The sequence below is a fragment of the Sinohyriopsis cumingii genome, chromosome 2 (assembly GCF_028554795.1).
Source record: "Sinohyriopsis cumingii isolate HCF-2022 chromosome 2, ASM2855479v2, whole genome shotgun sequence".
In the NCBI taxonomy this organism is placed as follows: domain Eukaryota; kingdom Metazoa; phylum Mollusca; class Bivalvia; order Unionida; family Unionidae; genus Sinohyriopsis; species Sinohyriopsis cumingii.
Genome location: NC_142962.1, coordinates 49,556,633 through 49,573,734, shown reverse-complemented (window position 1 = coordinate 49,573,734; position 17,102 = coordinate 49,556,633). Strand labels below are relative to the sequence as shown.

Below are 17,102 nucleotides of genomic sequence, written 5' to 3'. Positions count from 1 at the left end.
AGCTTCTGGTGGATCGGTGGTTCTTCTCGGGGTTTTCCCAGGTTCTTCCTCCACCATTAATACTGGCCGCCATGCATAGCCTATCGTGTGCTGAAAAATGGCGTTAAACCCCACAACAACAACAACATCAACAACAACAACTATCTGTCATTATATTCACTGATGGTCTGTACTGTATACTATTATATTCAATGATGGTCTGTACTGTATATCATTATATTTACTGATTGTCAGTAGCACTGTATATCATATTCACTGATAGTACTATATATCATTATATTTACTGATTGTCAGTAGTACTGTATATCATATTCACTGATAGTACTATATATCATTATATTTATTGATTGTCAGTAGTACTGTGTATCATATTCACTGGTGGTCAGTACTGAATATTATTATATTAACTGATGGTTGGTACTGTATTACCAAATTCACTGATATCACGTTTATTTTGTTTTGAGTGAAGCAAGGATAATGTGATTTCAGTTGGGAATGTAGTCGAAGTTACATTACAATTTTGCTGTGTTTATCAAGTTTTGGAACAGATGTGATAGTCCATTTAGCCAGCGGAAATAATACATTTTCATTCTTAGTTTCCTACAAAACCTTCAGTTGCATTTTTTCCCTCTATTTTAATGTTTTGACTGACTTGTAAAATGGTATGTCTCTGATAGGTATCCTTGGCCTCAATATGCTTTTCTATGCTATTTTCTAGACCCTAGAGAACACTCCTCATAGTCTGAATGATTTATTTGTGAAAAGTTACAAATGTTTCTCCTAAATAACTGTTGAATTGGTCAGAATGGTATTTTCAATTACTGCATCGCTCACATTTGTTGTCGACATTTCGAATATGACATTCATTCATTGGCTTGTTTTGAAAGTTTTCTTTGTGACTCGTTGAACTCATCCACATCATTAACTTTATCATTTATTCTTCCCAAAGGACAAAACAGTTTGTTTAGTTCATTCACAAACAAATCTAATGAGCCAAAACCTAAAGTGTCTACTACATGAGTGTACATGGTTTGTTTACAGAGTAGTTACTAATACACTTAACTATTTTAAGACATGTCATGCAGTATGAAGCCATGTTGTATGGAAATATACTGCACGACTTATACATTGTAAAGTTAATAGAGCAAAAAATGAGCATATAGTAAATCATTTTATTCACTGGCAGGCAGAACAATATATCATCATATTCACTGATAGTCGGTGACTGTATTATAGTCTGTACTGTATATCATTATATTTACCAATGGTGTGTACTGATGTCATATTCACTAATGGTCTGTTCTGTATCTCATCATATTCACAAATCTAATGCACTGTATATTATATTCACCAATGGTTGTTACAGTATATCATCATGTTCACTGATGGTCAAAACCTTTTTTTCAGTTCTATATGGGAGGAATATCCCACCCATGGAAAATCTTCTGTAACCCCAATAACTTGGACCACGGTGTATTGATTGTTGGTTATGGTACTCGTAAGTAGCAGTTACTCCAGATCCACCCTGTGGTTGATCAGTAAACTTGCCCCTATCAAGCTTTAAGAAAATTGTTTTCCTCCATGCCTCAGCAGTTTTAAAATGATCTTATCTATAAACATAATTAATGAATTCAGATTCTGTGAAGTCAGAGGTCAGAAATTCAGTATAACTGTATTTAAATTATGAATTTAGTTGTCCGGCATTTCTTATATCAGTAAATTAAGCCAATCATAGGCTTGTTTCCACATGTGTGTGTGTGAGAGAGAGAGAGAGAGAGAGAGAGATATTGGCTGGGCTTATTACCACTTTGGAAACAATAATTCTGATCCGATTTGAATCAGAATTGGAATATGTATCATATGATCAAGATCTTGGGCAATTTTAAAAGTTATCAGGATCCATGCATAATAAATTGATGACCTTGGATATGGTTGGCTGACCTTGTTAGCACTTTTGAAGACTTATTTTTGAGCTTTTGGGTTTATTGTCATCAAGATCTGGCAAGAGACAATGCCTTTATCTTTAGAAAGAATTTTTATCAAAATATAGTAAAATAAAAATCAACATGATAGAAAGTTTGTGAGATAGTTTATGTAGGATGTGTTCTGACAATATTACATCAGCCTGTCTAATGAAATGGTAAACTGATATGTTAGATAAGCTTGGTGAGTGATATTAGGTCCACTTGAGTTTCTTGTTTATGGCTCTTATGGAGGAATTATTCATTTAAATTTTGCTTTGGTGTGTTGAATAACATGTGCCTCTCATCATTGTTGACATTTTAAAGTATTATTAATTTTTGTTATGCAATTTGTAGTTAAAAGTTTGTGTTTAATGTGTTATTGCTGACAGCAAGTTAAAGTTTGTCTTGACAGTTTTAATTGTGGCTCAAATAAAGGAATTTTGTATTGACATTTTTTATCTCTGTGTTTAATAGCATGTAACTTATATGTTTGGTTACTAGTTGTGCTGTTTTACTGGAGGGGAAGGGATAATTTGTAATAATTTGTTTGATGTTAAAGTTTGCATTTAATATATCTTATACATAGATAGCAGGTTAAAGTTCATGACAGGCTTTGGTTATATTTGTGTGCAGAAACTGCATTTAAATTTTACATCTGTACAATGAGAAAGAAAATTCTGACCTTCAGTTTTTCATTCCAGTTGGTCAGGTTCTTTGGTTATTTAAGTTTTTCAGTTTCAGGTTTTCATGTTAAGGGTCTTGTAGTTTAATGGGTGGATACAGCTTGGAGAAAACCAAACCACCATTCCAAAAGGAAGTCACCATGACCTGTATTTTATGCTAGTAACTTGTTTTATCTTGGACATTTGATCAGTGTGTCATACAGCTTTATACAATGATATTGTTTCATCTGAGGATTAATTATATTGGGTACATTACACATTAAAATTTCAACACTGATCTATATTGCATGCACTGGCCACTTTGCTTGTACTTTCCTTTTAGGTAAGAATCTCAAGTAATGTTACTTTTGGGGTTATATACTCTTGTGTATATGACACCATAATTGCAAAAGTAGATCACTATGACCTATATTTTATGCTTAATTCATTTGTTCAGATTTGTTTAAAATATCTTGTGTACATTTGACTCTAGAAGCAAATGTATATGTCAGTTAATTGTTATTAGTGAGTAGCAATGTAAATTTACAGTTAGAGAGTGCTTTTTTATATTACCCCATTCACTTGCTTCCCGTAATTTTGAGGAAAAACAGTTTCAAGTGTATTGCTTAGCATGGTATGACTTCCTTAAAATGGGACAATATGGTGCAGTCAAGTGTTAACAGTTGGCACTGTGTACAGGACAACTATCCTGTCTTCTGGCAGCTCTTGTATATAATGTTGTCAGGTGTTAACAGTTGGTCTTGTGTATAGGAGAACTATACTTTGTGGTCAGGTGTCAACAGTTGGCATTGTGTACAGGAGAAGTATGCTATGTGATCAGGTGTCAACAGATGGCATTGTGTAAAGGAGAACTTTACTATGTGGTCAGATATCAACAGTTGGCATTGTGTACAGGAGAAGTATGCTATGTGATCAGGTGTCAATAGATGGTATTGTGTAAAGGAGAACTTTACTGTGTGGTCAGGTATCAACAGTTGGCATTTTGTACTGAACTATGATGTGTTGGCATTTTGTACAGGAGATCTATGCCATGTGGTCAGATATTAACAGTTGGCGTTGTGTACAGGAGAACTTTACTGTGTGGTCAGGTATCAACAGTTGGCATTTTGTACAGAACTATCATGTATTGGCATTGTGTACAGGAAAAGTATGCTATGTGATCAGGTGTCAACAGATGGCATTGTGTAAAGGAGAACTTTACTGTGTGGTCAGGTGTCAACAGATGGCATTGTGTAAAGGAGAACTTTACTGTGTGGTCAGGTATCAACAGTTGGCATTTTGTACTGAACTATGATTTGTTGGCACTGTGTACAGGAGATCTATGCCATGTGGTCAGATGTTAACAGTTGGCATTGTGTACAGAACTATGTTGTGTTGGCATTGTGTACAGAACTATGATAGGTAGGTGACAACAACTAGCATTGTGCACAGAACTATGACTTGTTCAGGTGTTAACAGTTGGCATTGTATATGGAACTAAGCTGTGTGGCCAGGTGTTAACAGTTGCATTGTGTGCAGAACTATGATGTGTAGTCAGGTGACAACAGTTAGCATTATGTACAGAACTATGATTGTGGTCAGGTGTTTACATTTGGCATTGTGTACAGAACTTTGCTATGTGATCAGGTGTTAATAGTTGGTATTGTGTACAGGAGAACTATGCTGTGTGGTCAGGTGACAACATTTAGCATTGCGTACAGAACTATGATGTGTAGTCATGTGACAACAGCTAGCATTATGTATAGAACTATGATGTATGGACAGGTGTTAACAGTTGGTATATGTACAGGAGAACTATGTTGTATGGTCAGGTGTAAACAGTTGGCATTGTGTACAGGAGAACTATACTGTGTGGTCAGGTGTCAACAGTTGGCATTGTGTACAGGAGAACTATACTGTGTGGTCAGATGTCAACAGTTGGCAGTGTACAGGAAAACCATGCTATGTGATCAGGCGTCAGCAGTTGACATTATGTACAGGTATCAACAGATGGCATTATGTGCAGGAGAACTATACTTTGTGGTCAGATGTCAACAGTTGGCATTGTGCAAAGGAAAACCATGCTATATGATCAGGTGTCAGCAGTTGGCATTGTGTAATGGGGAACTTTGCTTTCTTCTGGCACCTCTTGTTTTGTAAGAGTTTATTCAGTTCTTTATAGTGTTGATCTTTTCATTTTTATTTTTGTGCTTGTTTATTTTAGAAAATGGAAAACCATATTGGATCATCAAGAACAGCTGGGGAGAAAGCTGGGGAGAGAAGGTATGACAGTTTTTTTTTTGGCAAGTATTTGTTTTACAGAACTGAGCACCTTTTTGATTTCCTACACTAATAATTTTTTGCAAGTATGTTTTACATAACTGAGCGACTTCTTGATTTCCTACACTGATGTTTTTAAAGTTGAAAAAAGAAGTATCCCAATGATCAGTGTCTTTAACATAAACAGGAATATTTAAAAATATTGGTGCAAAAAATGTACAATTCTGACTTGGATAGACGTAGTTTTCAGTTGAATTTTATGCCATTCCAGGATAAATGTTTTATTTCACATTTTTGTGAACCTTTAGCTTGGAGGGCATTATAAGCTTGAAATTAAATTAAATACCATTGAAAGGTCACATTATCTCATTATGACAACATGATATTCTGGTCATCTTTGCACATATTCTTCCAAATTCAGTTATAGGTTAGATTTGTTGCAATGGCATTTTTCTTTGATTTTGTCATAAGTGGCATTTTTCTTTGATTTTGTCATAAGTGGCATTTTTCTTTGATTTTGTCATAAGTGTCAGGCTTTAGTTAGAATTCCTCGCAGTTAATTCTTATTCCCTCAGAAATTGACTTTGAATATTTATATGACTTACAGTAAATATGATTGAACCATGTCCCATTTTTTGGCACTTTTAGCAGTTTTTCAGGGAAGTACATATAACTGTATAACTGTTTTGACTTCCTCCTAATCCTGAATCAAGCCAGTTGAATATCGTTTATAGAATTAGATTGGCAACTTGGATCAATTGGTCTCTTGAAATGGAAGTGGATAGCATCATGACAGGAAATTTAGTAACATATGACTTTTGGTCTATTAATGACATTCTAGTAGAATATGAAGTCAATTTTTTTTAATTACAAGGTGATAACTGTATATCTTGGACCTTGTGTTGTATTTTAATGTTACTTCTATTATGCATATTTAATTTGTATCGTTTGTGGACAAGAAACGGTCTTATCTTGGATTCCTGGAAATACTTTTTGGGCAGTAGAGCATTTGTCCTTCAAGGAACTATTGTTTATATACAATGCATCCAAGTTGGTATTCACACGTTAGATATCATGCTACATCAGAACTTTTAATACACTAGATTTCATTCAAATGTGGAAAAATGAAGGAAATATGAAAGGAACTTTGTGTATCCAGGCAATTTATTATCTGTAATCCATCCATCTATTAGAACAACTTTGTTATGAATACTCTTAAATTACTAGGATGATTGCCATGAAAATACACACATTCATCCCAAGGTCGAGTTGGTCCTAAATGAAAATACAGCTGCTCAGACATCGAATTTGGTAACTGCAGCAGTCAACTCGAAAATCTTATCTTTGCATCTCCTGAATGGATGGTATATCAACATTGAACTTGCACTAAAAGACTTCTCATGATGGCTGGTGAGTCTTAAATGAAAATAGTGACAATTGTACATCCAGTATAGCTGCCATGGCAGCCATCTTGAAAGTCTTGTTATTGCTACTCCTTTTGAATGACAAGTCAATGCCATGAGGTTTTCTCCAGAAGGCTTATGATGTCTAAATGGTCCTAAATGAAATTGGTTCTGTTTGGACATTCAGTATTCCACCCCACCCCCCAGCAGACATCTTGAAAATCTACTCCTCCTGACTGGATGATGATAACATAATTCTGTTTTCACTAAGACTTCTTATAATATCTAGCTTCCTAAAGAAAATGGTGCTGATCTGACTTACAATTGTGGTCACTTACAATTGTGGTCACCACATCAGCTGTTTTTGGATTTCTTGTTATTGCTATTTGTTGTGAACAGAAGGTTGTATCAGCATGGGGATTTTACCAGAAGACTTCTTATGGTGTCTAGTTGTTCTTAAATAAGAATTGTGCTGATATGATACACTTGAAATCTTTCACTACTCCTAGATGGAAAGTCATATCTGCATTGGTTTTTAAACATAAGTCTTCTCATAATGTCAGAAAATAGTGATGATCTGACATCCATTATGGCCACCATGCAGCCATCTTGAAAATCTTATTAATGCTATACCTAAACAGAAAGGAATATCAACATGGGGTTTTCACCAGAAAACTAATTATGATATTGAAGTAGTTCTGCAGGAAAATATTGCTGATCTGACAAAGATATGACTGCTACATATCTACATATGTGACTGAATATATTAAAATAAATCTTGTCACTAATTCTTCCGACTATATGGTCATAGCAACATGGAGTTAGAAAATCTTATAGCACATGAGTATCAAAGATGGTTTCAACACTAAGCAGTTAAAAGAAAAAATAGTCTTATACTGAAATCTGGGAAATCTTGTTCAGTCAGTCGAGTACAAGTCCCTTCAAGGCATATTTTTTTGTTTTCCTTCAGGTTTAGTACTACTGTGTGTACTGTTGGGTGGATGGGCTGTATTTGAGTAATCTATCATGCTCCCAATTTTTTTTCAGGGTTACTACTATGTGTACCGTGGGGATGGCGTCTGTGGGCTGAACACCATGTGTACTTCAGCTGTTGTTGACTAGAGAGTGTATTAAGACGAAAGAAGAACACAACTGTTGACAAGGAGTCACTTGCCAGTCTTCATTTTTATATATGCATTTAACACTATTGAACATGAATGTTGAAGCTTTTATGTTCTTGGTGCTTTTACATGGTGTATCACACAGATGCTTTGTAATTTAGAATGGCTTCATCTAATTGCAGTTCCATCTATCCCACATGATTCAACACTTGGGATAATTCTACTAAACAAAGTAATAGATTCTCAAAGCTTCACCATATAAGAGCACATTTTAATTTGTATATACACATGGAAAATATTCTTGTAAAATTCTAAACTTTATCCATTTGAAAATTACTAGCAGTATTTGTTTCTGTCATCAATAGCATAACCAATGTGTATACATAATGCTTTCTTATATTCATCTGTACTGAAGCTTGCATATATTAAATTGAACCATCATTCATAGCATAACCAACGAGTGTGTACTTAATACTTTCCTTTATTCATCTGTCCTATTGGATGCATGGATTAAATTGAACCATTTTTTTACTAACTGATTTTCCAATAAATTTTGCTTTTTACTTTGTTCAACTTTATTTCACTACAGCCAGATGAATTGAAAAAGCACTTTTTTTTTTTTTTACACCCCTGGTATGTATCATTATGTCCATCTGTCTGTCTGTAATCCATCTTACCAGAACATTTTTCATTTCTAGAGAACATAACTATCAAACTGTTCAACCAAATTAGGCAAACTTGCCAGGCAAGTACAAATGTGTCTTTTAATGCTTAGAAATTTGTGCATTTATTATATGTTTTGTTACCATGGAAACAAAGTGAAGCATAAGTAAGACAATAATGAGAGTAGTATATACACTTATGGTACTTGGTCATATGGTCCTAGCATAAGTATTACATAAACCGAGTGCTGGAATTAAGAGTATTTTCATTACGAGTCTTTATGTAAGTGGGAAACCAGGGAAATATGTTATTCTAGTTGACTGATTTTGTTTTTCAACTGATGCAGAGTAATACAAGCTTTTAATAGGCCACTTTGTGGTGACAGTATATCAACAGTTTACATGCCAGACCAGTTGTGACCTTTTCCCACTTCTAGTTCTTACTATAGTTTTCTGGTTCTTAAAACAGACAGTATCCTTGCAGGACCATGGATATCAGACTGATTTTTATCTCATGTAAATTCCTCAGAATTGTTGTTAAAGTTTTGTGTAAATATGGTTGTTTATAAAGAAATAACTTGTGAATGTGATTTTGATAAATTTTAAATTCTTATTTACATATATAAAATAATAGAAATATATGCTTTTGTTTTCTTTAATAAATTATTCTAAAAAGTAATTTTTTGAAAGCTTTTGTTTACAACTGTTGGTTTAAAGAAATGTGAGGCAGTATCCTTTCACCAACAATGAGACAAGAATGGTCAGTGGTGTCTGTAAACAAGGTTATATTAAATAAATTTTCTGTTTTTGTTCTTTTTTTGTTTTATAACACTGTAAAAACCATTACTTATGTTTAAAATTATTTTAGCATAAGACTTTATATACTAATCAATTAAAACTTTTTTTAAAAATTGTTTAAATTTTTGTCCATTTGTAAAGAAATCCATGCAAGACTTTTGAGTCATTGTGCCAAGGATTCTACGCCTGTATCAAACAGCATAGATGTACAGCATTGGAAATAATGACTATGCCATACAGGAGATGTGACCGTTTTTCAAAATGAGTGTGCATTCCTTACTTTATTATGAAAACTGTACTGGATGCACAAAATACAAGTTTGGGTTCAGCTGTCACATTTCAAATATATGAATCTGTTGCAGTTTACATTTTGGAAATATACTGTTATTCTCTGGTTGTATAAATAAATATAGATAATTTGCTTTATGTTCACTTTGCAATTTGACTAAAATAATATGCAATGTTAACTTGTTATAAAATGTGTGGCTTACTGTAAATTCCTTCACATTCTAATATAGCCTCAAAAATGTATAGTATCATTGTTTTGAAAATGCCTCTGTTGAAAATGATGTGATTGTTTCTTTGACGTTTTAAGATTTTCTCCCCTTCTGTTCCACTCATCTCTTAAATGAACAAAGGGTACATTATAAAATTATGTGTGACGTGAAATTGAATGTACCAGATGACCATTCCAATGGATCCCTCAGCATTGAGTGGCATTGATCAATCAACTTCAGCACAAAAGATATTCCAACTAACTGCTAGCCAATTAGATTGCTTGCTTGGTGTTACACTGCATAATCATGTGACAGGACAAGAGCATACCTAACCAAGGCAGGCAAACAATTTCTTGACCAAGAAGAACAAATATCAGCAAGTTTTGATATAACATATAAAAATTAAACTCTTTGTAACACTGATATTTTTCATCCAATTTTTCTGAATTTCACAAAACACTTGGTGCCATTTTCAGTAACTAAAGAGTATGTATACACTTTTTATTTACTTAAGACATGTAATGTACATGAATAAAGCATATTTTTATTATGGTTCCATCTCATGATTTGCCTGACAAAATGTCCTGACTATATTGACAATCAATCTCCAATATACATAAATATATATATACATACATGCCAGATTTATGTTATTTGTACAATAAGTAGCACAAGTGGTTTGCCCACTGTACATGTTACAGCCTGTTATATATTAAACACCTGCAATTGCTCTGAATGATTATTTCTGGTGACAAACTTTGTCCCCTGTTCCATATTGTCCAACTTCTGGCAGAAGAAGACAGATTTCTTCAGTAACTCTCTGTAAAGTCTGCTCATCTCCATGCATTTACGCTCTTTTTAAAGTCATTTCAACATAAAAGCCTACAACTCAGTTGAGATTTCTATAGCAGGTATACCTTAGCTGTCCATTGTTTACAGCAGAACAATGCAAATGGGTAATTATTATACTGATACATTTGGGGCAAAGTACCTTGCATAAGGACACAATTCATTATCTGTCTTGGGCCTATTAGAAGTTGAATCTGAAGCTTTTGATCACAAGTCTGACATGCTAACCACTGAGTGACTGTGGATAGTGTCATAGTTAATGTTGCCACAGAATTTAATACTGGTATAAAAGACCTGAAATAGAATGGCTCATACCAGGTCCTAGAGTTTTGTCATCCTTGTTGTCTAACTTCACTCTGCCAGTTTTATTTAAAGACATGTCTTTATAACATGTAATATATACTAAGACTTCTTGCATATAACTACTTTCTACGGAAGGGGAAACAACTCCAAAGAGTGAAGGAACGTGGAAACAACTGGCTACTCATCTGTACTACAGAAAATTCTAAAGCTCATGTCTGTGCAGTGTATTGTTGGTAGTAACACAGATATTTTACTGAGCAATCTGAAATGACACATATTAATGAGGCTCGATAATTTCAGTGTTGTACTGAAGTAATTTCACCATGTTAATGCATCTTGAAAAGTAATCTTGCTATGCCGAGTAATTGATTTTTAGGATGTATTCAAGGATACAAGTGTAGTTTGTAAAATAAACATGTCCTAATAATGACACTAGAGAAAAGTGATTCCAAAAATGAATTTGTTGTTGGAATTGGCTGAATAGGTGTGAACATCGATTTATTGCAAACATATTTTATGTGCCTCTAAAATACAATTACAACACAATACCAAATAGTAAAACTAATCTTTATTACATTGCCCCATCAGTTTGCTATGTTACATTTTTTGCAATAAAAAGAAAACTGAACTACTAAAGCATTCATGGAACACTGCCTTGGCTTACCACAGTGCCAAAAAAGTGACCTAGATGGAAACGGTACCATGTGAATGAAAGATGGTAAATGCAATATTCCCTTACTACTATCGTGCTGGGATCTAAAGAACTGCTTTGCCATACTCTGAGACTTGAATTTCCTATTTGCAATCAATTAGAGCAAGAAAATACACTGAAACCAATCAAATTCTTTACAAAACACTAATTTTTATTCTTTGATGCATCTTGGTCAAGAATAACAGTGTACATTACTCATTTGAAAAACTACCTTGCACAAACCTACTACCACCTTGTCAGAAATCAGAAAATAGGTATTTTGTACCCTCTTATCACAAATATTGAAAAAGCAGAGTACAGATACCCCACTAGTGCCTGAAACCGGATCTAAATGCAAAGTGTAAATTATGGCTGCACAAGGGTTACATTTTGTACTACTACTTTTCATGGTAGGGCATAAACATTATTTTTTAAAATAGTTTATTTCATCTGACTGCCAAGGTAACATGTAAACTTTAGGTGGATATTATTTTATACTAGTAAAGGAAGCTGCAGTGGCTCAGTGGTTAGCATGCCAGACTCGCTATCGAAAGGGTGCAGTCTTGAATCCTACCATCAGTTCAGCCTGTGGCAGCTACTCTATTATGTCATTGGGCAAGGCATGTTACTCCAATTGCCAAGGCACTAAATAGCCTACTTGTGTTCCTGTGCCTTAAATCACATACCAAACCAAACTATTATATTAGTAAATATCTGCAGTAACTGTCATAGTTCAGAGCAGTTGTTCTCAACCTGGTGATCCATCAGTGCACTGCTGTGGTCCGTGTGACATCCTACCTATTTAAAAAGGTATATTTAAAATGTGCTTGGTGTGTGTGTGTGATTTGGATTTTAACTTCACTTTAACAATTTTTCACTTAGCACTTGGGCATCATGCTGTAGACATGAAGCGTTATGTCCCACACTGTTTGTGTAGAAATGAGAAGAGTTTATTGGTTTGTATTGCATTACTATGATAACTGTCAGATAACAGATAACTTAACATTTTTTAAATGGATACACAGGAAGCAAGCTGGGTGTGTTACAAATCCATGGTCACAAACTAAGTAACAGAAGTAAGTGAAACCAACAAGTTTTGTAAAACTTAAACAATTTAGTTATCAAAGTTATGAATGAAAATGTAAGAGAAACTTACAGTATTATAAAGTGATTCCAAACATATCCTTATAAAGGTCTATGAAAGTCCTAAATGAATGAAAATTTCCTTATAAATTTAAAACCAGATAAGTACTGGTCCTGCAAGAACCACAACATTGTCAAAAATTCCTTTCAATACTTTATAATGGTTCTCAAGTAATCTTGTAGTCCAAATTATGAGCACTTTCTATTTCCAATGAACAGTCCAATCAAATGTTTTTCCTCTCAAATAATATTCAAGTAGAACATACAACACATCTGCAGACTTACAACAGGAACACAAAAAGTGAAAATGACTCCAAACTTGGAATTAAACTGATTGCACAGTTCTCTCTTTATATACTGTCTGTTGTGACTGTATTTCACACGACAGAATACACTAGTCGTTTTGCGTCAAATTGGCCTCTTCATGCGACCTAGCCCAAGAAATGGAAAGATGAGAATTATTCTAGAAATGTTGAAACCTCATCAGCCACAGAGAAATTATGCCATAAGCACCATTTAAGTTTTATTATTAAGATGATTATTATTAATTGTCAACACGTATGTAAGCATCTTTATATAGATCCTATGCACTACTAAGATATTAACAGATTCAGGTCAAATAAGCAAAACAAAATAAAGTTATTCTGAGCAATTTACAGCCATATATAACATTTTAAAAATTAGACAAAATCATGTACCAGGAGTTACAAAAAATATAGATAAACATAACAGGTGGGTGTGGACCACATAACGCATTGAGAACTGAATGTGTGGCCCACTATGTTAAATAGCTTTATAACTGCTGGTTTTGTTTAAAGCTTGGGAGAACAAGTCTTCATGTAGGAACTGGAAACCAGAGATTCAAGTTGGCACTGTACTGCTAACTGCTTAATTACAGATGCCCGTTTGTGAAACAAATTAATACATTGAAATTGCAGAATGAAAGAAACATTTGGAACACTAAATGTCACATTCTCTATAAGGAATACAAAACATGCGAGATGCAAGTTTCTGGTTTCATGCTGGAAAAAAAAACTGGTTGGTCAATCAAATAAAAATATTATTTTTGAAATTAATTTTTCACCTCCCTTTACCAAAAGTGAAACATATTTGCATCACCTAATTTTATTCCATAGAGAAAATATTGTCAGTACTCGACAGCACAATGTCATACAATAGTTAGACACACGCTCTATACAATTACTTAATAAATAATTTGCACTTGGTATAACTTGCTGTAAATTGGCTAACTGACCATGATTAACCAACAGCATACAAAGGTAGCCATTGTGAAGTGTGCTTTCTGATCTAGTAGGCATTTGAAAATGTTGAGAGAAATAGTAAATGTCCTAATACTGCTTTTTTATTGTGTTAAATTTTGAGGATCACGATTTTTTTAATAATAAAAGCACAAAATATAAATTTTCAATATTTGATCAATGGCAATAGATATATAATAAGATCAAAATAAGAGCTTTTAATGTCAGTACCATTTTAAAGGGTTCTCAAATAGTCACAATATCTTTATATTTGTACAATTCTATGTAACATTTTCCATTATTGGAAGTACAGTATGAGGGGTAAGCACCTATCATCTTTACTGATTGCACAATCAGGATTTCCAAGATGATTTAAATAGTAATATTATAAAAGACTATAAAAAAAATCTCTGTTGCACAGCCATACAGATTAATATTTAGGCACCAAGTCATGACATGTAGGCAGGATGGTGGGATGATGATGATTTGGGAAAGTGAGATCAAATGGGAGAGGTCGCTTGCTTTCAAAAGAACCATTAGTATTACCTTTTATCACCACTTTCATTTGCTGTCTACTCCTTTCTTTTATAGCTACCCATGTCGCTTAGAGTTCCTTCTCAAGGAGCTTGGATTTTGCTGCTTTTTACCCTGTTACAATGAGCGGAATATGCACATTCTTTCCATGCTTGTAATAAGTACTTTAAAGTTATGTCAAATGCCAATTCGGTCGAGGAACTGAAGAAACATTTTCTAGTCTTTCTTTATCCTTGCCATTGGAAGCATTATCCAGACAATACATTCTTTGTTCCTGTGGCAAGTCTGGTGGCAAAACTAGCAAACATGCACCAGAACGGGGCAATTCTCCAGTAAAAAGATGGAAGTCTTTACCCAACTTCTACTTAATATCTGTATCACAATTCTTCCATGTATTATTTTTTTTTATACAGCGTTATTTTTTAAAATAGTTTATTTCATCTGACTGCCAAGGTAACATGTAAACTTTAGGTGGATATTATTTTATACTAGTAAAGGAAGCTGCAGTGGCTCAGTGGTTAGCATGCCAGACTCGCTATCGAAAGGGTGCAGTCTTGAATCCTACCATCAGTTCAGCCTGTGGCAGCTACTCTATTATGTCATTGGGCAAGGCATGTTACTCCAATTGCCAAGGCACTAAATAGCCTACTTGTGTTCCTGTGCCTTAAATCACATACCAAACCAAACTATTATATTAGTAAATATCTGCAGTAACTGTCATAGTTCAGAGCAGTTGTTCTCAACCTGGTGATCCATCAGTGCACTGCTGTGGTCCGTGTGACATCCTACCTATTTAAAAAGGTATATTTAAAATGTGCTTGGTGTGTGTGTGTGATTTGGATTTTAACTTCACTTTAACAATTTTTCACTTAGCACTTGGGCATCATGCTGTAGACATGAAGCGTTATGTCCCACACTGTTTGTGTAGAAATGAGAAGAGTTTATTGGTTTGTATTGCATTACTATGATAACTGTCAGATAACAGATAACTTAACATTTTTTAAATGGATACACAGGAAGCAAGCTGGGTGTGTTACAAATCCATGGTCACAAACTAAGTAACAGAAGTAAGTGAAACCAACAAGTTTTGTAAAACTTAAACAATTTAGTTATCAAAGTTATGAATGAAAATGTAAGAGAAACTTACAGTATTATAAAGTGATTCCAAACATATCCTTATAAAGGTCTATGAAAGTCCTAAATGAATGAAAATTTCCTTATAAATTTAAAACCAGATAAGTACTGGTCCTGCAAGAACCACAACATTGTCAAAAATTCCTTTCAATACTTTATAATGGTTCTCAAGTAATCTTGTAGTCCAAATTATGAGCACTTTCTATTTCCAATGAACAGTCCAATCAAATGTTTTTCCTCTCAAATAATATTCAAGTAGAACATACAACACATCTGCAGACTTACAACAGGAACACAAAAAGTGAAAATGACTCCAAACTTGGAATTAAACTGATTGCACAGTTCTCTCTTTATATACTGTCTGTTGTGACTGTATTTCACACGACAGAATACACTAGTCGTTTTGCGTCAAATTGGCCTCTTCATGCGACCTAGCCCAAGAAATGGAAAGATGAGAATTATTCTAGAAATGTTGAAACCTCATCAGCCACAGAGAAATTATGCCATAAGCACCATTTAAGTTTTATTATTAAGATGATTATTATTAATTGTCAACACGTATGTAAGCATCTTTATATAGATCCTATGCACTACTAAGATATTAACAGATTCAGGTCAAATAAGCAAAACAAAATAAAGTTATTCTGAGCAATTTACAGCCATATATAACATTTTAAAAATTAGACAAAATCATGTACCAGGAGTTACAAAAAATATAGATAAACATAACAGGTGGGTGTGGACCACATAACGCATTGAGAACTGAATGTGTGGCCCACTATGTTAAATAGCTTTATAACTGCTGGTTTTGTTTAAAGCTTGGGAGAACAAGTCTTCATGTAGGAACTGGAAACCAGAGATTCAAGTTGGCACTGTACTGCTAACTGCTTAATTACAGATGCCCGTTTGTGAAACAAATTAATACATTGAAATTGCAGAATGAAAGAAACATTTGGAACACTAAATGTCACATTCTCTATAAGGAATACAAAATATGCGAGATGCAAGTTTCTGGTTTCATGCTGGAAAAAAAAACTGGTTGGTCAATCAAATAAAAATATTATTTTTGAAATTAATTTTTCACCTCCCTTTACCAAAAGTGAAACATATTTGCATCACCTAATTTTATTCCATAGAGAAAATATTGTCAGTACTCGACAGCACAATGTCATACAATAGTTAGACACACGCTCTATACAATTACTTAATAAATAATTTGCACTTGGTATAACTTGCTGTAAATTGGCTAACTGACCATGATTAACCAACAGCATACAAAGGTAGCCATTGTGAAGTGTGCTTTCTGATCTAGTAGGCATTTGAAAATGTTGAGAGAAATAGTAAATGTCCTAATACTGCTTTTTTATTGTGTTAAATTTTGAGGATCACGATTTTTTTAATAATAAAAGCACAAAATATAAATTTTCAATATTTGATCAATGGCAATAGATATATAATAAGATCAAAATAAGAGCTTTTAATGTCAGTACCATTTTAAAGGGTTCTCAAATAGTCACAATATCTTTATATTTGTACAATTCTATGTAACATTTTCCATTATTGGAAGTACAGTATGAGGGGTAAGCACCTATCATCTTTACTGATTGCACAATCAGGATTTCCAAGATGATTTAAATAGTAATATTATAAAAGACTATAAAAAAAATCTCTGTTGCACAGCCATACAGATTAATATTTAGGCACCAAGTCATGACATGTAGGCAGGATGGTGGGATGATGATGATTTGGGAAAGTGAGATCAAATGGGAGAGGTCGCTTGCTTTCAAAAGAACCATTAGTAT

At 33.9% G+C, this 17,102-nt stretch overlaps 1 protein-coding gene and 1 long non-coding RNA gene across 2 annotated transcripts in view; one reads left to right on the top strand and one right to left on the bottom strand.

Annotated features, from left to right (window-relative positions):
* The window catches only part of LOC149804813 (cathepsin L-like), an 85,571-nt gene extending 75,547 nt beyond the window's left edge, over nucleotides 1–10,024 (top strand). The window contains exons 11-13 of the mRNA XM_089944867.1: nucleotides 1,408–1,498; nucleotides 4,851–4,909; nucleotides 7,357–10,024. Coding sequence (XP_089800993.1) covers nucleotides 1,408–1,498; nucleotides 4,851–4,909; nucleotides 7,357–7,431 — 225 coding nt within the window. The 3' untranslated portion in view covers nucleotides 7,432–10,024. The remainder of the gene's footprint in view (nucleotides 1–1,407; nucleotides 1,499–4,850; nucleotides 4,910–7,356) is intronic.
* On the bottom strand, nucleotides 9,875–14,567 carry LOC149804812 (uncharacterized). Its single transcript, XR_016416741.1, has 2 exons — nucleotides 14,179–14,567; nucleotides 9,875–12,804 (listed from the first exon to the last, which is right to left on the bottom strand). It is a non-coding gene; the product is annotated as an uncharacterized LOC149804812 (long non-coding RNA).
* Nucleotides 14,568–17,102: the final 2,535 nt, after the last annotated feature.